The sequence below is a fragment of the Echeneis naucrates genome, chromosome 10 (genome assembly GCF_900963305.1).
Source record: "Echeneis naucrates chromosome 10, fEcheNa1.1, whole genome shotgun sequence".
In the NCBI taxonomy this organism is placed as follows: Eukaryota; Metazoa; Chordata; class Actinopteri; order Carangiformes; family Echeneidae; genus Echeneis; species Echeneis naucrates.
In genome coordinates this window covers 9,318,296-9,341,843 of record NC_042520.1, presented here as the reverse complement: position 1 = coordinate 9,341,843, position 23,548 = coordinate 9,318,296, and the positions used below count along the sequence as shown (strand labels likewise).

Below are 23,548 nucleotides of genomic sequence, written 5' to 3'. Positions count from 1 at the left end.
TATGTGTGTGCATTGTACACCTGTTTAGCAAAACAATTAAATAAAACTGAATAGTGGCGTTCTGAAAACTAAAATCAGATGTAACCATCACGCGTTAGAACATGAAGGCGATATAACCCACAAAAATGTGTTTAAATACATGTATGTGTTTAAATTGATTTCGGCCTGTCCAGTTCCCGAGGCGACGTAAACGCAGCATGTAGCTGCAGGGAGTCAGAAAACCTCGTGTTTGCATTCGTGCATTCGTTTACGCTAAAAATTGCAAAACTGCAAACCTGGCGTGGCTTACTAAATATTATAGAATTAAAAAGGGGAAAAAAAGACAAAAGTTTGATCTCTAGATTAAAATGCATTGATTGGGCTTCACCACACAGGCCTGATGAAAGAGAACATAGACACTTTAATAAAATATCGAATACATAATGAATTATACAGTAGGCCTATGTACAGTGGAACTGTATGCTAATTAAAGGTTTTCATCACGAACACTGGTCTTACTTTGCACAGAAATGTGAAATATACATATAATACAAACAAGAATCCGAATGTGTAATAAAATGTGGGAGAAAGTGGAGCTTAATCAACTGGAGGAAAAAAAAAAAAACCTACTGAGCCTAGCAGTATTTTAATGACATACAAATGTTGCTCCAGGCCTATCAGAGGCTTATTAACTCCCAGGATTTAAAGTAAGGAAAGATCTTTTGGATATTTATTTCATATTTAGACATACATGGACATGAATAATGTTTCTATACTTCCCGACATAGCCTACATTACATCTAGTTTACATTCAACAAAGACCCCTGCACTGAGGATTACATTCAGCAAGACTCCTTTTACTTCCCATTAATATCCAACAAGTTCAGAGGAATTATGAGCAAATTCCATAAAATCCATCGTCATTTTTTGTCTCACTTAATATAGATATCTGTTATAGTTATTCAACACAGCGAACAATTAGGCATACACACTATACCCACTATAGGGGAGATGCAGCTGCAGGCTACAACCTTAATCCAACCAAACAGGCCTCACAACAACAAATAAAGCTCGCCACATTTCGCAATGCAAGGTTTCAATAGGATGACTCAGGACGTGTCACAAAATATCTGATACAACTTTCACAATTATACAGAGAGTAGGCAATAGAGATACAGCTGGAACGTTTTGGTTATATGGTGGAAAATAGACACAAAAATAATAATAAAAAAAAAAAAGATAATGAAACAAACAAACATCAAAAAACAAAACAGCAAGTCACCCACGTGTCCACACTGGAACTCAGAGAGAAGGGATGTTATTACATTGCTTTGATGGGAACGAGTCCACGCCGCTGTGGCATGTGTACCAGCCATTCACAATACCTTTCTGAAAGGGAGAGGTGGAGGGGAAGGTCCTTGAGCTCTGGGCAAACGTGTGACCTGTCTGACCGCAGGGATACTGCGAGGACTGCGATCTGTAGCCGCCTCTCTGCAGCAACAAAGGGTCCAGGAGGGGCTGCGACCTGTGAGAGGAGTAGTCCAAACTGCTGTCAAACGTGTGATGGAAGCGTGACCTGGAGGTCGACTGGTCTCGACTCTCTGGGGACACGGGGACGTCTTGAGAGGGGCTGATCTGGGTCCCGTCATGGACTCGGGCTGACCTGGCGTCGGCGTCGTGACCCCCGTCACCGGGGCGCGCGTCGCCGCTTTTGGCGACGTGGGCCTTGTTGTTGCAGTGGAGCTTCATGTGCTTTCTGAGGGAGCTGGGGTGGGTGTAACACTTGTCGCAGCCCCTGACCTTGCACATGTAGGGTTTATCACTGGAGTGCACGTGAGAGTGCTTCTTTCTGTCGCTGCTGTTCGCAAACCTCCGGTTGCAGCCCTCGAACTCGCATTTAAACGGTTTTTCACCTAAACGTGCAAAAAGAGAAATGACGGCGAGTTACGAAGATGCTCAGGCCAGTTCCTGCTCTCCCTGGACACATTATCAGACCCACATACATCATTACTGTGCTGATGAGTAACGCCAGGGTTTATGTGATATATTTAATGATGCATGGTGATGTATAAACCCCACAATGACACACAATGAAATCCTCCTGATTTGACTCAGACCCGGAGCCGCTTTTCAGGCCCCATCAGCCTTGAATGTTAATATCATATAAAACACAGCCTTCTTTTCTAACAGCGCATTGTTTTTAACAGAAAAACTTGAGATTCGTCCAAAAAGCAGAGTTCCAATAGCTGCTGAAACTTTGCTGCAGCCCAGATCGCAACAAGTGAGTCGTTTTATCTGAGCGGTACATCAGCCAGGCTGTGGTTAAACAAGCATTAGATTATGAGAAACTCGCACACAGCAAATGCAAAGATTTGTCTAAATTGAGTCATGTGCATAAAGTGAATTATGGCTATCAAGATGCTAATTGATCTTCTGGCACAAAAGTGCCTGCAGCTGTGTGTGTCTGTCCTTCTGCGCGCGCGCACACACACACACACACACACACACACACACAAACCGATGAGAGCCGGACTCTAACACTTTCTGTTCAATTATCATTTATAGGGCGTCAGTCTTTCGGGTGTGGAAAAAATGTTAATAGGCTTATATTTTTCTGACATAAATGAAGTATAATTAGAACACCACGCATGTGCAATTGAAATAACAAGTGGGCCCTTTCCGCCTCCATTCTCTTTGCTTTCATTAGGAAAATAATTTACACCACGAGTAAAAGGGGAAGAATGGCGAATATAATTTTATTATATTATACAGCCCCTTTTTACTAAGGGCCATTCACTTCATTATTTTTTTTTCTATTTAAATGTCCATATTTCAGCATAATTACACCTTGTGAGATTGCGAGTCTACTACAACCCCTGATGTGTGTGAAAATAAAATACTTGATTGTACTTCCTCATTATTCTGCTCTCATATCAGGGGCGTTGAGAAGGGAAATGCAAAGAAACTGCGCAGCATATGACATACTTATACATAAGGCATCATTTCATATTCCGAGACCGATAACAGGCCCATGAAAACCGAGAATCAGGCCATAAGCAGACGCTCTTTGTGAAATGTGTTTGTGACGATAATTGTTTCCTTTTGCTGAGTGAGGTCAACCCTTTTGATTTCCTGCTACATCACCGTTGGCTGTGCTCTTAGTGTTCATCAGCACAGGAGATGAGTCCCTGGGAGGCAGAGGCAGCGTAACGGCTACGTCACGACTCTCCGGTGTCCCAGCATTTATTTAATAATTTCACTGAATGAAGTGGGAGAGGCACCCAAACCACCAGGACTGCACACTACACTCGTTTGTAAATTACTTACTACTCGCTGCACATGTGTGCTTTCTGCATGGAGCCTGCAAATGTTGCTCTCCTGCAAATCAGGCGGTGACAGAGACGGCGAGAGGCAGCCCGAGAAGCTTTGCACAGCATTTACCTTTCTAACAATAGGCCGAATAAAACCAGCACTATACTACCAACAAGAAAAAGAACAACAACAACAATGATGATAATACAATACAAATTTCAAGTGACAGAATAAAAACTGTGTGCACACTGCAAACTTGGAAATGTTAACGAGTTTGTGAAATTCAAAACGTTGGCCACATTTTAATAAAATTTCACCTCATTAGTCTCGTTATTATTCTTCTACTCGTTTTAAATTTTGTGTCGTATTACGATCACGAACTGACCTGTGTGAGTCCTCTTGTGGATCTTTAGATTTTCTGAACGTGCAAAAACTTTCTCACAGCCGTGAAAGGGGCATGGAAAGGGCTTTTCCCCAGTGTGCACTCTGACGTGATTCACCAGCTTGTATTTGGCTTTGAAAGGCTTCCTCTCCCTCGCACAATTCTCCCAGTGACACACATATTCAGAGTGCTCGGGTCCTCCGACATGCTCCACAGTCACATGGGTGACAAGTTCATACATGGTCCCGAAGGCTCTGGAGCAGGACAGCTTCCCAGCCCCCTCTTGGCCGTCACTCCACTTGCACACCAGCTCATGCTTCACTGTTTGTTTGGGGCATCTGAGGAAAGCGTCGCCACCCCCTCGCTGAATTGCCATGTTCAGCGGTTTGTACAGACCCAGGAATTGTGTGACAAGTTGTTGCTGGCTGTTTCCCTTGGGGCTGATGGTTTGGCTGTAAGGGTGAGTCCGGGTGAGGAGGTCGCCGGGTAAACCCAGCATCATCTGGCTGCCGAGGTCCCGAGATGCGTCGACGGAGGCGTGGGCCTGTTCCTGATAAGTGGAGAAAAAGGCATGGCTTCTGTTGTCTCTGCAGCCAGCAAAGTCACGATACCTTCCAATCCCGCCATGTTGGTTTGCTCTTGATGCCAGTTGATCAGTGACGGGTGGCATGCCGGCTCCAGAAATATTGGCTCCAATGATAATGCCCCTAGGGCTGTGCTCTAACCGGTGGCTGGGGTATCCAGAGTCTGAAAAATTGGGAACCGAATGGTCAACATATGCACTGGACCTCGTCTCGGGGTAGTCTCGCAAATTGTGCGAGGGGCAGAGTTTTAAGGAACTGCCAGTGGGGTGTCCCATGTGCTCTCCTGCCAAAGGTGGCAGCACCACGCTGAGTTCAGTATTGCTCTCCCCGGGGTTGACGCAAGAGAGAGGGCAGCCACCAAACCTCGAAAGGCTTGTCATGTTGTGTTGTGAGTTTAGCTATGGGTTTGCAAAATCAACCAATTCAGCACTCAGGATACACCTAGAAATTCTCTATCCATTTTTCCCCCTTGTTGTATATCATCTGCATGTGAAATTCTTGGCCGTGAACTTCTCAGAGGTAGGAACCAGACTCAGTTTCGTTAAAGTTGGTGTGAGTCCCATGCCGTTCACTTTGCCCTGTTGATTTGTGGCAATAACCGTGGTAGTAAAAATGCTTCGAAACAGGCCACGGTGCAGTATAAAAGCACAGCAGGCAAAGCAGCTTTTAAAAAGGGAGCTGTGGGATTGGTCGGAGTGCGCTGTGATTGACAGGCGCTGGGCTTGTTTTAAAAGGGACACGCAGGCGTTCACGGCACGACTCCGTTTTCAAATGTCGCACAGAAAATGCTTTGAAATGTGCCGCGATATTTCCAAATATTGCTGCCTCTTTAACTCCAGGCCCCTTCTTACAAGTCCCATTATCTAAGCATCTGCATATAAAAAAAATCGTACAGGTTCATATTTAATGCTAATCGTCTGATAAAAGTGATTTAATGCAGACATGATCAAAACACAACACAATCGCAGCCTGTCTCTCCCGTCTCTTATTTCACTGGAAATCTTGCCAGAGCAAATGTCCCACTCCTGCCCTGCAAGAATAACAGACTGGCCATTGAGTGTCCAGACCAATTATTTTCAAGACTTGCATTTTGAGTCAAGTGCCACATTTGAAAACAGGAAAAAAGTCATGGGAAACCAATTTTTACTGTTAAATCAGCAGATTGAAATAGCTGAAAATACATTGGTCTGTGATTACAACTCACGATCACAAAGTGTAAGGCATCATTGTTTTTGTTTTGTTTGTTTAAAATCAATTTAGTATTCTTTGTTTCACTTATGGTTATGTTTGTATTTTCAAAAAGGACCAAAATCACTTGTTGCACTGGAGTCCCTGGGGAAACAACAACAACAAAACTTTGTTGAAGCAACAAGTCGTTTTTATGACAAAACGCACCGGAGCAACATTTTATCATCGTCATCTCTTGGGAAGAAGTTATTTCAGACAGAAAGTCCCATTTCCCGACAGTGTCAGTGGGGGATATCACAAAGAACAACATGTACTATTTTACCTCACCAGTTTTTATACACAAGCTGTTTCTTATTGAATCATAAATAAATTAGTAATCATCAAAAGAAAGATAGCGCACATGTAAAATTAGTTAAGAGAAATGGAAAAGCTGAAACATGACGAGCAGCAGTGGCGCCAAACAAACTCAGATAAACTTTCTTTTAGGTGCTATGAGGAAAGCAGCTCCTGGAGTACAGCACACATTTCTGCACTTTCTTTCTTCCACAAAACGCACTTTGGAGCCAAAGTCCTTTATCTGTTGCTTTATATTTAAAGCTACAAAAAAAAAAAAAAAAAAAAAAAAAAGTGGCATGGGCCCTCCAACAGGAGCTCATTGGGTTTAAGGTGAAAACCCCCGATTTCCAAAGATTGTCGAGTATGGATTCTTTTTTCTCTTTTAGCGTAAAAAAACAAACAAAAAAATAAACAAAAAAAAAAAAAATCAAGCTAACAAAAAACTTTTCCACGTTGTTATGCTGACGTCACCTGTAGAGACAAAGCTTGTGGCCCACTTGACATTAAGTGACGCAAAATAAAAGACAGGCCCAGAACCGGCCTAATTCTGCCACGATTGTAATGGACGCTCATGTTTGTCAACCTCTAACCCGATGAATTTCCGAAAATGATTGAGGTTCCAAGGCCAATAAACCTAAAGTTGCCAATCTGTCACTCAGGGGGCACAATGGGCTGACAGACATGTGCCCCAAACACTCCCTGCTCCTCATTTACAGCGAGAGAGCAGAAGAAGTGAGAGAAATAAGTCGAATAAATTCACTTGTATGATTTAATATAATGGACTCCACCGACTGTTTATTTAACCTTTAATTTAACCTTCCAATAACAGCAAGTGAAGTCTGCGCCACAGACCTGTGTAACTACACTTTACCCCGTAATATATATGTGTTGTTGCTATACTGTCTGTAGGTCAATTATTATATAATTAAATAAAAATTGCTAATATGTTCTAATTAGCTTTAATGGATTCATGATATAATTAAACTTAAGCCCAATAAGTAATCTTTTTCTATAAAGTACAGCATGTTAGTCTAGTAATAACATAAGGTAATGAGTGGAAGTAAATTTATGTTTGAAATTTGCCAAATACCTTTAAAAAATGTAGTGTTGGACTGCTAAATTTAGCTTCAGTGAGAAATAATAAAATGAAAAGTAATGACAAAGATATTTAAAATGTTTGGTAATTATTCTACTATTATCGGCTTAATTTAATAAAATATATCAAACAAGGGATTATGCTGCATTTCAAATTTAGAGACTGCTGAAGTGTTTATAAAACATCAGTTTCAATATTCATGTTAAAATAAATTCTAGCATCTGGACATCTTCAATCCCTTCCAGCCCTCCAGCTTCATGATTTCGATCACATATGTTGGTTTGTTGACAGGTCAGACTAAATCCTGATGACTGTTGCATGCCAAACGTCACTCCCGGAAATCAAAACATTCATGTCAGGGAAAATGCTTTAGATCCATAAGGTCTACGTCAGTCCCAGTACAGTAAACATGGTCCAAACGACTGACAAAGGTGCTGGGCAGAGAGGGAATGCAGCAGACCACAAACGCCAGTGAGAAGATCAGTTACAGTGCAATGCCACGTTGTAGACTGAACTAAAAATTCAGATAGTTTAATTTCTTTAACCCAGGATTGGGATGAGAAGATTAAATAATAATAAAAAAAACCTATTTGGGAAAACAATTTGCACAAAGTCAATAATTGTATACGCCCAGGGGTAAATACATACAGAAATACGCCTCTTCTGTTTATTCATAATAATCGAGTACTTCTCAGTATAACAGATGTTCAGATGTTACACTGGGTGTTTAACATCAATATAACAAAAGACAAAGCATAAGATAATTAAAAGAGGATAGGCAGCACTAAGTGATTTCATCAGGCATCCAAATCTGTGAACGTGTTTGAATGTGTGTGCAGCAGACAGTTATTCTGTGTTCATAAATGTGACAGGATGCTTATGTTTGATTTTTTTTTCTATGTGTGTGTGCATGTTTAAATAACTGCATGTATTAATGTGGAGTGTGCTGAGAAATTCTAATTGATGAGGGATGGCAGTGCACAGTCTTTCCATGACTTTATGAAATTTAGATGACTTAACAGGTTTGGGATGAGTCCATTTGCACACAGATGCTCCAGTAAATCACAGCAAGAAGTCAATTTGCCCTCTCCATCAGCCATATGAAGGCAAGTTTCAAGTGCTGCATCATCCACTCAACTTACCATATAAAATACAGGTAACAAAATATAGCGCAGCACTATATGCACAGATTAACCACAGTTTAATAACATGAAGCAAATATAAAACAAAAACATTTCTGAGAGCACGTTTCTCCCACGACGAACAGAAAAATATAAAAATCATACGTAGTACAAAAATATGCAGAGAGCGATTCAATATACTGTCAGGCCTCAGATTTTAAATTCTGATTCGTTATGTAAAAGTAGTATATGTGGTGACAAAAGCATAGTCAGACGCTTTACTTACTCAGAATTGAAAAATAACTTCTGATATCGGATACTTGTATTGGCAAATGTAATCCATAATGTAAATATTTGTCTTGGAAAACCGTAAAGCATTCTGAAAAGACATAGATTCTAAATTTTCATGCATAAAGTAGTTTTGATGAGACAAAATATTCTTTTATTCTATCTTTTAACTTGTAAGTATGAAATCTACTGCACTATGGCATGACTGTGGACCAGAACCTATCCTTTGGAGAATTTAGGAGAACCATCATCCAAAATGCATTTCATGTGGCAAACAAAGAAGCAAAATTCATTTTCTTGTTAAATCCAGGCACAGAGAGAGGCTCAGAGTTGACACATAGCACGTTAAACCACAGCAAAAACATGCTACCTCGTTCAGTCAATGTCCGTTTAAGCAAAATATTGACTCACTGTAGGCTATCATTCATTAAACCGTGTCATTGATATACTGCTGATATTTCTGTCTGTTTCAAATGTAAGACAGAAAACCACTTCATGTATAGTGGCATTTGATAAATGAACGCGATCATGGGTTAATGTTTTTACTGTTGATTTTGGGAGATGAAGCTTTCACTCTTGCCTGGTGACTAATGAGTTAACTTTCACTCCACACACTTGTCTATAGCACCAGCGGCCTGAGCCAGCCAAACATAGTGTAGGCTAAAAGCCAGACAACATGGACTTTAAAAAAAATAAATAAAATAAATAAATTACCCAAGGAAAAATCCAGACAACTGGGCTGCCAGAGGTCAATTGGTTTACATTAGAAAATAATTACCATGCATCTAAGGTCATTTATGAAATGATGTACTGAAACAACCTTTGTAGCTGCTGACTAACAAATCAAGTTAGAATAAATGTATAAAAGTCAGTTGTTTACCATTTGGCTTGATGCTTTTGTTCTGCTCTTTTCCAACAGCATGGGCTCACTGTCAGAGCTCTATGCACACGACAATATTCGGATATTTTTAGGTAACGCGCATGCTCAGTGGGGGGAACGTTATACTATAACTAAAGGGCTACCCCAGCGCCCAATGAGGGCTACCCCAGCAGCGATAACTAAATAATCAAATGAAACATACTGAGGTCCTGCAGAATTACATGCTATAATTTAACACGCAGCATTATGCCAACATTATAAAGACTTTCACTGTCAGACAATTTAACCAAAGAAAAAAAATCACAGGCAGAAATAGTCACTTCAAAAAAAAAAAAAAAATTCAAGATAATGCATGTGCACAAGTAGAAAAAAATAATATCCAACACTTACATACAACAGATTTAATCTAAATGGTTATGTGAAAGAACAGAGGTGAAAATGTCAGTGAGTGGAGGGCGGCGTGCAGGGGACACGGTGTAAAATATTTGGCTGGAAAAGTGTCTCTTGAGAGTCAGACTAACGTTTAGCAAAAGCGTAGCTCTGTAAGAGGTCTATAAAGACGCTTATTCCCCTCTGCTAAAGTTTTTCTTATTTTGTATTGTCTAGGAAAAATGCTCTAAAACGTTTAGACGGTGTTGCTTTCAGGCAAGTAAACGAGGAATAATTTTAGAGATAAGGAAAAATAAATCTTGAAATAAAAATCACTGAATAGCACATTCTGGAAAAGCCTCCTTCAGAGTGGTTTTGATGCAGAGAGAATGCGTGTAATTACAAAATAAGCGTCGGAGTAAAAACAAAAAAATAATTTGCCCTCGGTTGGTGAATTCCACATTTGTCATATAAATTGAATAATAAAGAGCAGGGTGCCAAAGAACATGTGCTGTAGTTTTAAATGTAACTTTCAGTCAACAGCTGCTTAACATTAGGCCTGCCTGATGACAGCTCCCCTTTTTCCCAGCAAGAGCTCAGGGCCTATGCTGCTGACGCTCTCTAACATTTGTGACTCATCTAAACCACGCTACTTAATTATTTCATTGTGAAAGCATGACTGCAAATAAACGGCGCATAACCTTAAGTGGCGCAAAGAGCCTTCACATTTCAACAAGCCAATAAAATATGGAGGGAATATCGGAAACTTAACAAGCTGCTTGTCACTTGTGAAAGTTCACAAAGGTCTCCATAAATCTCACAGTGCAAAACTGCAAAGGCAAACTCAATTGCGTGCGTGCGTGTGTGTGTGTGTGTGTGGTAGGCCGACAATCTGAGTGTGTGCGTGTTTTTAGTGCACGCGCAAACTGTGTGGCATGTGAGAAGACGAGTGTGTGAGAGTTAAGGGAGGCGTAAACTGTGCCCTCATGATGGCGAGAGAGAGAGAGAGAGAAAGGTGGAGGGGGGCATTTTACAAGGGGAAAGATATGAAGTGAATCCCATTCGTCGTTTTGCTTCAAGATAAATTGTCGAGATTATGTACAAAAATTGCAGCTTTGTATGCCCACTAATGTGAGCGAGGGTCATAAAAATAAAGCTCCATGCAACAGTGAAATTACCATCTGCGCTTTGAGCCATGTTAACTTCAGAAAACTGAATCCCATGCAACCTCCATGGATTAAATATCATAAACGGTAGATTTACACACTTCTGCAGCATGCAGTCCACACTGGCCCAAATAATGTCCCCTCTCACCGGCACAGAAACACGACGGATAAGTCAGAAAACTCACCTTTTCAATCTATTACTCTTTCTCGAGGAAATGTTCTGGGAGTGATTGCGGTAGGATGAGGGCAAAGGCAGAATGAAGGACTGATTTGAAGAATTTTTTTCTTTCTTTTTTTTTTTGGGGGGGGGGGGTCGTCCAGATCCCCTAAAATAAAGAATGTGAGCTCCTTCCTGGGACAGATTGAGGGGGAAAGGATGTGAAAGGCTTGGAGTTAAAAAGCGCCGCTTGAAGCACTCAGCGCGTCTCTGAACTTGATCAGATTTTATGTGTCCTGCAGCGAGTCAGCGGCAGCCCTGTGAAACTTGCTCAATGGCACGAATTTTTTGGCTGAGCAAAAAAAAAATCTCAGGATATTACAATTACTGCCATCTTTCTTTCTGTCCTTTATTCCTCCGTCTTACACCCTATAGAGCTTTTGCAGGAAGAAAAAAAAATACCCCCCTCTCTCTTTCATGCGGCTTCAAGAAAGCCACGTTTGGAACTGTGCCAAGTACATTCAAGTTTTAAGTTAATAAGAGCCAAACTGGTCACATAAAGGAGACAAATAACACAGATAAGTCAATGTATGAGCACAGTAGATAGATAGAAACTTGTCTTCAAAATAAAAGTTTTCTTTACATTAACTAAATATGACAAACCAAATGGCTACTTGTTCGGTTGCAGAACAACTTCAATGAAAAATGAAAGAAGTGCTGCTCTGAAAGTTTGAACGGAACTTTTATTTTTCGAACCTTCATTATGTTGTTATAATCTGCGCGTAGTTTTAGTCAGTTTTCATGTCTCAAAGTTTTGGGCAGTTTCCTGACAAGGCGCGGCGGCAGGAGAGCCGCACCGCTCACAGCACACACTGTGGGATCTGCGCTGCTCCGCTCCGTTATACCTGCAAAATAATGTCTGCAAGAGCCAATCAAATGAAACCAATTGAGAGGACCTGCCATCTTCAATACCAAAAGGTGCCAATCACCAGAAACCTGGCCAATTAACATCACCCTTCGCGGTCACGTGTCAGAGGGGTAGCTGAGCGCTGATTGGCCGCCGTGGCTCTGCCTCCCGAGTTCATTTATGTTCTGGGAGTGAGTGATTGACTTTATCAGTCCAAGGACATCATCCGCCTGGAAAGGGGGGGAAGTTTGATCCTCTTTCTCACGGATCGCATTCAACGGGAGTTTTTTCTCCCAACTCTTTACGTATAGGATTTTTCCCTGTTTGGCTTGGCTTGTTTTTTTTTTTTTTTTTTTTTTTTTGGTTGTTTTTTTATTTTCGGGGTTTTCGCTAAACGTGGTCCATCTCGGTGCGCTGTCTGCAGCTCGTGCGCTCCGCTAAACTGGATTTTAATTTTCGGTTCTGTTTTCTTCCCGTCTCCTAAGTTTGCTTTAAGCTCATGACTATGCTTCTTGATAGCGGTCCGCAGTTTGCATCGTTAGGAGTGGGGGGCTTCGGGACACCGCGGCACCACGAAATCGGGAACAGAGACCCGAGTCTGGGACTGAATCCCTTCACCGATTCCTCCCACTCCGCAGCTTTCAAAATCAGCCCGGTGGCTCACGATATCGCCTCCAGCCAGACGTCAGCGTTCACTCCGCAAGCCACTGGATATGCGGCTGCCCTGGGACACTCTCATGGCGGGCAGGTGGGCTCGTACGGCGGCGGAGCATTCAATTCAACGCGGGACTTTCTCTTCCGGAACCGGAGCGTCGCAGAGTCCACAGCGCCGAGCGCCCAGCACGGGATCTTTGCTGCTTCGGCGGGGAGCCTCCACGGACCGCCCGGGATCAGCGATAACCCCGGACATCTGTTGTTTCCAGGACTTCACGACCAGGCGGTGAGCCACACTTCACCGAGCGGACATGTCGTTAACAGCCAAATGCATCTTGGCTTACGAGGGGACATCTTTGGAAGACCTGATGCTTATCGTCCAGTCGCAAGCCCTCGGACGGACCCCTACGGTGCTCAGCTGCACAACTACAACCATCCTATCAACATGAACATGGGGATGAATGTGCCGACACACCACGGTCCGGGGGCCTTCTTTAGATACATGAGGCAACCGATCAAACAAGAATTATCCTGTAAATGGATAGACGAGAACCAGATGAACAGACCCAAAAAGACTTGCGACAGGACTTTCAGCACCATGCACGAGATGGTCACTCATGTGTCCATGGAGCACGTCGGCGGCCCCGAGCAGAGCAACCACGTCTGCTACTGGGAGGACTGCCCGAGAGAAGGGAAATCTTTTAAGGCCAAGTACAAACTCGTCAACCACATTCGCGTGCACACTGGCGAGAAACCGTTCCCGTGCCCGTTCCCCGGATGTGGGAAAATATTCGCCAGATCGGAAAATTTGAAAATCCACAAAAGGACACACACAGGTAGGCACAGACAGCACCAGCACATGGCGAGCGAAACACACGGTCCACAAAGTGAGGCTGCCGGGATCAGACAGGGTGCCATGAAAATCAGAGCGGCTGTTGTTGCTGTTTGGAGGGACCATTAGAGAACTTAAACTTGCTGCTCTGGCTCGCAGTTAAATCCCCGAATTGCTGTTTATGTCGGTTTATTTTCTGCATTACGTCGTTACACTGATAGACTAGTGTTAGCTCAATAACGCAGACAGCATAATCTGGCTGTGTTGAGAAACTTTAGTGTGCCGTTGAGCCTCATTGATTCTTGCAGCCTCTGTGCTCAGAAGTTGTGTGTGATGCATAAAGACAGACTCCTCACTCACTTGTTAGAGTTTAATTCGCACCACTATAGGCTATCTAGACAGACTCAGGGCTGCTCTGCTTTCTCAACGCCCTATTTGCTATTATTTCAATTTCTGGGGAAGTTTGTGATTCTTGCTCTCGCTTAGCTACTGCTCAGGGCATTAATGCCCTGTTGATTCAGTGTTTACCATAAAGGCTAAGTGCAGACACAGGCCAGGAGCAGCATGATGTAGCAGGCCTCTTGAATAAATAAAGCCTGATAGAGCAGCGTGTAGTAGGCTAGTGGAACTGTATCCGTGTCGCCCCCCGAAAATGTAGGTTACACTGTTATATAATAGGCTGCAGACAATTTACATCTCCTAGCCTCGTGTTTTTCCTCCATGTGCTGTTACAATGGGAGTTTGTATGTGCGGGCTATTCACAGTGTGTTTAATCCTGCAGGTGAGAAGCCGTTTAAGTGTGAATTTGATGGCTGTGACAGACGCTTCGCCAACAGCAGCGACAGGAAAAAGCACATGCATGTGCACACATCAGACAAGCCATACATCTGCAAAGTGTGCGACAAGTCATACACACACCCCAGCTCTCTCAGGAAACACATGAAGGTAATTAACGTCTTCATTACTCCTTAAACACATTAACACACAGACACACACGTACCCACCCCCACCCCCCCACCTTCATCCTCTTCAGCAGACAGGGACGATCACAACTTCATGTATTTCCTAAAAGCACTGCTCTAACACTGTCAAACTACAATAATTAAATTTAATAATGCGAATCATATTTCAGATGCCATTTAGCCTATGAGTGGCACAACCTGTGGCGTAATTATATCACTGAAATACAGCATGGAGACCAAATTTAATTATTTAGAAAATGTGCTTCAAAGAAAAGCTCTGCAATTACACCTGACTGCTGACATATTTATATATTTATAATGCGCTGACGTTTAGCTAAACTACATTTATTTTTTCCAGGTTAGACTTCAAGTCTCTTTCAAGTTTGCTGCGTGTGAACTGCGATAGTTGTTCTGTAAAGTCCAGAGAAATAGGCATCTAACACCCAAATCCTTGAATCAAGCTACTTTAAATGCGCTGTTGTTGTATGAGGATATTTTTTTAAAGACAGCGTGTAACTCGCTGCTCATGCATTTTTTTTTTTATTGTTATTTTGCAGGTACACGAGTCTCAAGGATCTGAATCGTCCCCAGCAGCCAGTTCTGGATACGAGTCGTCCACACCGCCAGTGCTGGTCTCAGCCAGCACCGAAGACCCGACAAAAACACCGCCGTCAGCCGTACAAAACACGTCCGGCCACAGCGAAGGACTGGCACCCAACTTTAACGAATGGTACGTCTGAAGTCAGAGGAGCAAACCCTCCCTCAATGTGGACCACGGGGTAGAGGAAAAAAATATTAAATCATAAAAACTATTCCTGTTCACTTCACACACACACACAGGCAGTCCCACACATGCATATACACACACACACACCCTGTCATGCACTCACAAATGGGATTGGGACAACTACAACAACAACAACAACAACAACAGCAGCAGCAGCAGCAGCAGCAGCAGCAACAACAACAACAGGGGATGAGAGCAAAAGCCAGCAGCACGCAGGCCACGTCCGTTCTCAGGATCACGAAATTTGACTTTTATTCCGCAGTTTTGAGGAAATCAAATAAACCACAAATAAATAAACGTAATACTTTCTCAGTACAAAATTAATGTTTTTTTTATCTTTTAGTTTACAGATTTCAGAAAAAAATGTTTTATTTTTCATTTTATGTATTTTCTCACATTTTTATTTAAAAAAAAAAGAATAAAAAAGGAAGATTATTTCATGCTGTTTTATATGAAGGCGACACGCTGCTGTCGCCTCTTCAATTGATTGTTGGAACTTCAAATAGTCTTAAGAAACGTGCCAAAGTCTTTGTCATGAACTTGAACACAGAAAAAAAAATCATAAATAATTATTATACTCGTGAATGTATTTCCTTGTTTGATGGGGTCGAATCTGTTGTCAACGTCCGTTTTCAGGTGGAGAAATGTGGTATTAGGTTACGATTGTTACCGTTGAATATAACGTTGCCTTTTGTTAATACCGTTGTAAATACATATCCATGATGCCATATTTATCAATTTGTAATTTAATTATGGGTATAAGTTCTGAAACTTAAATGATATTTATGGAAATGTTTTCTAACAAGAACTGTACAGTTTTGTTCATAACCAGCTTAACATTGAACAAATGATAAACTCTTCAACATCGCGATTGTATCCTTCTGTTTTTTTCTTTTTAACCAATAGGCCTACATGTGTCTTATTTGGATCGAAGAAATCATCTATATGAATATTATGGATTTGTCTATATATAATGCAGATATTTCCGTCACTTTTATTTTGTTTATGAGACCATTGACATGTAAATCATTGACTTTGTAGAAGTGAGTCCAGTTGAGCTGAGAAGCTATAAAACGGATCTGTTCATACCTTACTTTTGGTTAAATTTAAACTTTTTGTGTATTTTACTTTTATAGAATCAGTAATAGATGTCAATTCGTAGCATAAACTCAGTATTGGAAAGAAAAAAAAGAAGAAACCCATCAGCCTATTGCACTCTTAAACAGGTCTTAGACGAGTGTGCGAAGTTCATGATTTCCAAATCAAGGTGACAGTATTTTGAGTATTACAAATTCGGGTCAAGCACCCCGGTATATGAGCCACTACGGCAGTCTTTATAGTTCCAGCAATGTCTTTGTGCAAGTATGTTTAAATGTGTGCATCGGCAACAATGGAACTGTCACAACACAGTATCTTCAAAAATAAAAAAAGTTTTTTGTCTGTCAGCTTGCATTGTTTTAAATGTAATTCTTCTGTGAAACTAAGCGTGTTATTTGTTGTGGTGTTGCATATAGAGCAGTTTGATTACACATTTGCTTGTTTTGTGTGAATAACTTGTCAAGATGGCATTTTTTGTGTTTGACGAAATTTAGTGGAGGGGATTCTAGATCTTATGTGGGTTGGGGGGGGGGGGGGGATACGTCCAGTGGTTAAAAAAAAAAAAAAAAAAAAAAAAGAGTTACAGCATTGCATTGTAACCTATTCTCAAGAATTAAATATTATGCATACACAAAATATATTGTACTCATATGAGAACAATTTCAGACCACCAGCACTACTTTTAAAATAAAATGTAAAAAATGGTACCTCGTGACAGTGATATATGAAATGAGTTTATTTAAATAATTTAAGGAATATATGTTTTATATGCTATTTTCTATACCTTAATTTAAAAGAAGTACTTTTTCTTATTCCCACCACCTTTCTGCCCCATGTCCTGAGGTCAGAGAAAAATATCTGATGTATAAACACAGCTAGAATGTGATGTTGTAACACTTTCTGGGAGAAATGGGTCACACTCCAAGTTATTCCTGAAGAGCAAAACTGTTTTACTGATGAACTGTGTCACTGTGCCACGTTGAGGCAAACCATGTTACAACAAGCAGGCCTATGCGTTAGCCTATTTAGCTGCTAGAGGCAAAGCTTCCTTGTACTTTTTAGGCTACTGTATGTTGGTTGATTTGTTTTACCAACTATTTATGAAGAAATGTGAACGGAAACCTTTGACTGAAATTAAAAAAAAATCATGATGAAAAGCGACATTCAGACTGCGACGTTGATTATTATTACAACTATGACTATCACCATGTTGTTCTGCTGCCTGCATCTTTACTCATGAAGCCGACACTATTTGTCATGCTGTTGTATCAGACTTGTAGGAGTCACTTGAACTTGACACTGATTAAGGCGCCATCTTAGTATCTTGACTGTGTGTTTGTGTGTGTGAGTGAGTGAATGGGAATACTGGGAGAAGGAGGAGGGGGGGGGGTTGGATGGGGAGGTAGGTGATCTGTCCATGGCTGAAAAAGTTGCAGGGGAAAAGTAGTTTTTTAAGGCTCATTTTCACACAGCAGCACTTCCAGATTCTAACGCTGAAGTGCAGACGAGAAGACGGGCAACTGAGGACACAGTGTGACCGTGAAAGCAGAGGAGGGCTGTTCTGCCAAAAGCGGCGCTGCCTCAGCGTCTCCCACCGGCCGATTAACAAGGAGCCGCTTCATAAAAACAACCAAAGGAGTTACCACACATCAATGGACGCCATAACAGGCATTTAAACGGCGAGAAGAATGAGGCTGAATCACAACAGCCGCTCATACACAGGCCTGAAATCTGCAATATTATACAGTGCCATTTAGCCGGTGTCTTCGAGTTTTCCTCGGGAGAGAACGACGAATGAGCGCGTGTTATTATTTGAAATGCTGCTTTGCTTCCCATTGAAGTTTAAACAAGGGGAGGTTATTTTTTTTTTGTTGTTGTTTTTTTACACCCAGCTCCCCACAAGATACCTCAAATGTCCCGCAACTCCTCCAAAGCTTTCCACCAAAATTGATTTTGGAATATTGATTTTAAAATTCTGTTTTCTGACTTTTGCGCAAGCGCGTCGCATTCTGTGTGATCCCCCCCCCCCCCCACACACACGCACACACAGACACACACACCAACACACACAGCCCCCCCCACCCCCCAATCCCACCCCCCCTCCTACTCCCCCTCCCTTCTCCCGGCTTGTCTAGTCGCACTTTTCAAGTTCCTCCTCTCAGACACCGTGACGTCAAATAACCGAGACTGGGTCTCTCTCCAAAACACGGCGGGCTCACACTGAGGCTGTTTTTTTTTTTTTTTTGTTATTATTTTTTTTAAACACGAGCATCTGGGATGAGCTACAGTGAAAAGGTGGCTGGGTCTGACCCGCAGCGACTGATCATTATGAGGGAAGAGACAGAATGACGGTGAAAGAAATCAAAGTTTAACATATTTATAGCCCCCCCCTCCCCTTCCCATTACATCAGGTTGATATGGATTTAGGCTATTACTGTCATCTTAACCCGGGTGGGACAACTGTAATTCTGCAAATAGGATTTCTGACTTTTAGGTTGGGTGTGTTTATGCACTCCACCGGCAATAACCGGCGTTATTGCCTCTGAATGTGCTTTATGCCGACGCTAGATACAAGTAATCATTTCTGTGAGAGAGTAGAGCAGGCGACTTGATCCAGAAAAGGGAAAAAAACATGAAAGGATCCTTTCTGGTGGATTCTCAATGGATTAGAAAGCTGTGGCGGTCACGTGGATGCAGTTGTGTAAAGACTAGCGGCTGTATCACAACAATGCCCCTCTGCAGCACACTACAGCTGCCTCTGAATGACGTTACAGCCCACTTTCCGTCTTATGCACTGCTGTGCTGAGCAGCTGACAGTTGGCAGGGCGCAGCAGCCCATAATCTCTCTGCTGCCGCTGCTGCAAGGGCTGCTACACCCGGAGCAGAACCGAGGAGGAGGCTAAGGGATTGGGTTTCTGCCGGGGACCGAGCTGTAGCTGCTGATGGCCGCTAAAGTTTGGTACGGGATTGATCGGTCTGACCCCCAAACACCTTTTACCTTGCGCAGTCTTCTCACTGGCAGTGTCTGCCTGCCTAAACGGAGCTCTAAGAGGATAAACCGACACAAGCAGGTCCCCAAAGCCTTTTGTCACGCAACGGAGGCTGAGATCCTAAAAGAAACACACACGTACAGTAGCCTCATTCAGCAGCATTCATTAAACAATTTCGTCATTATTAAATACACTATGCAGACTTTAATTCTGCAAATGGAAAAGGAGTCAAGTGCAAAAGCTGTACCTGCACGTTTGAGGCTTATATTTGGCACAGTTACAGCTCCACAGGCAGTGAGGCTGCGCAGTGTGCAGATTTGCTCAAAGGCACTTTAGAAGAGAAGGTGACCTTTGATCTGAAGCCGAGAGATCTTGCATCAGAGTCGGCCCCTTGCACACCAGGACAAGATCAAAACGAATATGCAACACACTGGGGCGTTCACTTTCCCAGCCGTTTCTGCCTTTAACAGCCTGGATGTGGCCAAAAAAGTGAATCATCACGATTTAATCTAACCATCTAACAATGTGTTTGGAAGCTTTGTCTCTCCACATATGCAACAGAAGTTAACACATTGGATTACAGTAGAAATATAAAGGAGAGGCGTTCTTTTAATCAAGACTGTGGGGATATTTTGTCAGTAAACGCACCGTGACAATTAGATTGAATTGAGATGGATTTGTAACATCACCAGGGAAAACTTGGCTTTATAAACAACTAATTTCCAGAAAGCTAACATACATCTGATAATTGCTTAGCGAGGGGCTTCCATTTGCGCGGAAGTTGATGTGCTCGCCAATTATCGATGCTTATTTCACCTCCAGCAGGGTGTTGAATATGCATTCACAAAGTACCTTAATCCACGACTGCGTCTTTATATCTTAACGTGTTTCGTGGCTCTTGTGATGCAAACTGATTCACACAATGGCTTTGTCTTTGCGTTCAATTATTCCTCAATTGACTCCTAACAGCGATTTCCATACCAACTCGTACTGTATGGTGTCAGCCTGCAGGCATTTTTGCTGCTGAGGAAATGAGTGAAAGTGTGACATGAAGTTGTTCAGCGTCTTCAGTTCCGCCACTTGGACAGAAATGAGAAAAAGCCTGATAGTTAAGGAAACCAAATGTGCATGGTAAATTACAGATACCATGGGAGGGGGGCTATGACATCAGATTTACAGTTAATGCTGCCATCATTTACAACCTCCGAAACACACAACTCACAAATAATATTTCTATTATGCTACGGGCCAAAAGACTTGGTGGGATGTCCAACAGGAGACAGCACTAATTCCCCAACATCTGGCGCAGTGTCAGAAACTTGATGAATTCCTTATCAGAGCAGGCGCAGGAATCAGCGCTAATAGGTCCCCGGAGTGGGGGCTCCGGCAACCGCTCATTCAGCAAAGCAGATGTTCGCCAATTGTGCTTTGCGCTTGTCTTTTGACAGATATATTTTCAACACTTTTGAGAGGTGGTAAATGAGCAGTTGACATCCTTTTAATGGCTCGTTGCTCTGCCCTGAGCGTTGCCCCCCGCCCCCACACACACACACAAATTACAATCACCCCCACCCGCCTCAACCGGGGGGGGCAGTTACATGAATCACTGAACTAAGGTTTATTGGAGAAGCTGTGTTGGCTGTATGTTTATTAAATTGTTAAACAATCTGCTAACACAACTTTAATTAAAACCACAGCACGTGTGTATGTATTTGACTTTGCAGAGTCAACACAAAGCTGCGTCTGCTTCAGATGGTACAGAAGACACATGAAGCAAACTTTTCACCTGAGAGCCTCACGGGTCAACCCCCCCCCCCCAACGGGACGCCTCCACCTCAGAGGACGGATGGCCCCTTCAGGGGCCGGCGGAGCTCACATATTCATCAGCACTTTAAAATGAAAAGGACAATGAGCATTTATGCCCCCCTATTCTCTCGAAACAATGAATTAGAATTGGAGAGCGCCTTTCCATTATTTAAAGACTTCATTCATAGTATTTTTTTCCTCTTTTTCGCGCTTGCGCATTTCTTACAGCCGAATCTACAAGTTACTGCAACATCAGTGAAGCCAAGAGACTCACGTGTGTGTTAATGTCGGCTGCCATGTTGAAAAGGCGCACACACATTTATCAGACGGATCAATTGATAAAGATGAGCAGACAGATAAAAAAAAAAAAAAGTCTCTTTTGTTTGGGACAAAAGTCCAGATTTGTGTCCCAGAAATGCCACTCAAGAGCAAAAAAAAAAAAAAAAAAAAAAGGCGAGCTCTGCTTGCATAATGTGTTTGTGCAATTTTTAATCCGTTATGGATATGCATGAGGCGGGAAGACACCGCTTCATCCCTCCAGCCGCAGCACGTGTGTGTGCGATTCCTGCCATCACACAAACAGCAAACAGAGGCAGAAACAAAGGGAGATCATTACTTTTAAAGTTGTTTTTCTTTCTGTAACTCCCTATTCAGGCAGGTGGTGTGTGTGTGTGTGTGGGGGGGGGGCTATTTTATTTCTAGGACTGCAGTTCACTCACTTCTGCAGAGTGACAATAATCTTTGTGATGTAAATGTATGGAACAGCATGTAAAATAGTGTCTTTCAAGCAGAAGGTCGTTTCAGATGTAGAGACTCAGATTGGCACCTAGTCATTCTCTGACTACCTGTAATTTAGACTGTCTGTGACATGTATGATCAGTAGACGTATTTAACATTACTGGCTGTTGTTACCTACCTACTCCATCAGCACTGGAGGCATTATCTCCTAAAAGACTGACAGCTCGGGCAGATGAACAAACCTGCTACAATTCTGAGTAGCACTGTGTTGTATTTGCACCTTCTGTGAAACTACACACTCCTCCCCATGAAGGATAAACTTTATCAGGTGCAGCCATGTGCAAAACATGCTTTTGGCTATACATTTTCTAATGGGGGTTGTAAAATAAATAAAGCATGACTTCAGTAAAATGATTCCTGTATATTCTTACTCTCCAGTATGTGGGAAACTGCTGTATTTGCTATAAAGATGACATCAGCACAAACCTCTGAAGCTAGTTTAATACTTTGACCTTGAAAATAAATGTCAAACACAAGTTAAATTTACTATCCATGCTGAAAAGGAACAAATGAAAAAGTTATTACTTTTCCTCAGGGAAATTTTCCTCATAATTTGAATGATTGGGTGAACATTTTAAAGACTAAATTTAGTTTTAAACAAAGGAGAGCTTTTCCCTTTGTGTATTGGCAAAATCTTTCAAGGGGATAACCAGGACTTGGAACCATTAAAGAAATATTTGTGCGTATGTTCCCATTTGCGTCATGTCATCACAGGCACAGCTGTGAGGATGACTGTGAGGAAAGAAAGGGAGAATGGCACATAATGGCAAACAGAATCGATCACAACAACTGTAGTGCCTGGATTTTCCATATGCTCAGGCTCTTGTTGTGCTCTCGCTCAGAAGTGATCTAACTGTAATAAGATGTGTTTGGGAAACTGGGCGTAGCAGGGAAGAACCAGGTTTGTGGATGGGTGGCAGGGTTTCTGCTGCTAAAGGAGAGTGATAGTCAACAGCTGTGTTATACGGGTTTTTCAACAGCCATAATAAAAACTGACATAGCACCAGTTATTTTCTTCACACTTTTCCACTAATGTAGACTTGACTCTCCCACTGTGCCTTTTGGTCCAAACCATACACCACGGGCTCATATTTTCACAGCATTTAGACATACTATTATTTTGTGTTTTTGTTGTTTGTTTTTTCTTTAAGTCTGGCTATTTTCACAGTTTTCTCTTCAACCATATTAGAATTGGAGACATTTCATACCCTAGAAGTATCAATAATCAATTCCACCATGATGCAAAGCAATACAGCATGATTGCACACCTTCACCCACTGTCACACTCACTGGTCAGTAAAGATTTTTTTCTTTCTTTCACCATTCTGGGACAATAGGAGGCAAGCAGGGCTTGGAGAGTGAGTAGGAGGTAGGAGGAGAAAAAGGAACCAGGTAGGAGGGCCTGGTGAAAGAGGAGGGGGATGGGAAAGCCAGGTGCTGGTGGAAATTGGCAGGCGATAACCAAAGCGACCTCATGCCAGGATAATGCATGGGGCCATAGGTGTCCCCCAAGCCAATCCCAACCCTCATGCTGATAGCTTTTCAATGCTTGTGGGACAATCTCTCCAATAATTGCTTTTCCTGTTTCAATTCTGGTCTGAAGGCCGGTAAAAAAGGAGAAGGGACTTTGTTTTTCCACAACCATTGCTGGACTGCATATATTGTATTTGCGGCCAATCTTAGCCACCATATCCCTCTAAATACGACTTCAATTGCATCTGTATCTTAATTGCATGTTATGTTAAAGCTCCAGAAAGTAGTTTTACATTTTAAGTAATTGGGGACAAAAATACATCCAGCAAAACTCAAGAGTGTGCCTTTAGAGTTTGTTCTAAACATGGCTGCTTGTGACTGGC

The 23,548-nt window shown here is 42.2% G+C and overlaps 2 protein-coding genes across 2 annotated transcripts; one reads left to right on the top strand and one right to left on the bottom strand.

The window, feature by feature from the left end:
- Positions 1-1,281: 1,281 nt before the first annotated feature.
- zic6 (zic family member 6) lies at positions 1,282-4,637 on the bottom strand. The gene is made up of 2 exons (XM_029513002.1): positions 3,677-4,637; positions 1,282-1,892 (listed from the first exon to the last, which is right to left on the bottom strand). Exons 1-2 carry the CDS (start codon positions 4,635-4,637, stop codon positions 1,282-1,284), a joined length of 1,572 nt encoding a protein of 523 aa, XP_029368862.1.
- A 7,627-nt stretch (positions 4,638-12,264) lies between these two features.
- zic3 (zic family member 3 heterotaxy 1 (odd-paired homolog, Drosophila)) lies at positions 12,265-14,953 on the top strand. Its single transcript, XM_029512645.1, has 3 exons — positions 12,265-13,255; positions 14,033-14,196; positions 14,771-14,953. The coding sequence occupies exons 1-3, from the start codon at positions 12,265-12,267 to the stop codon at positions 14,951-14,953; spliced, it is 1,338 nt and encodes a 445-aa protein (XP_029368505.1).
- Positions 14,954-23,548: the final 8,595 nt, after the last annotated feature.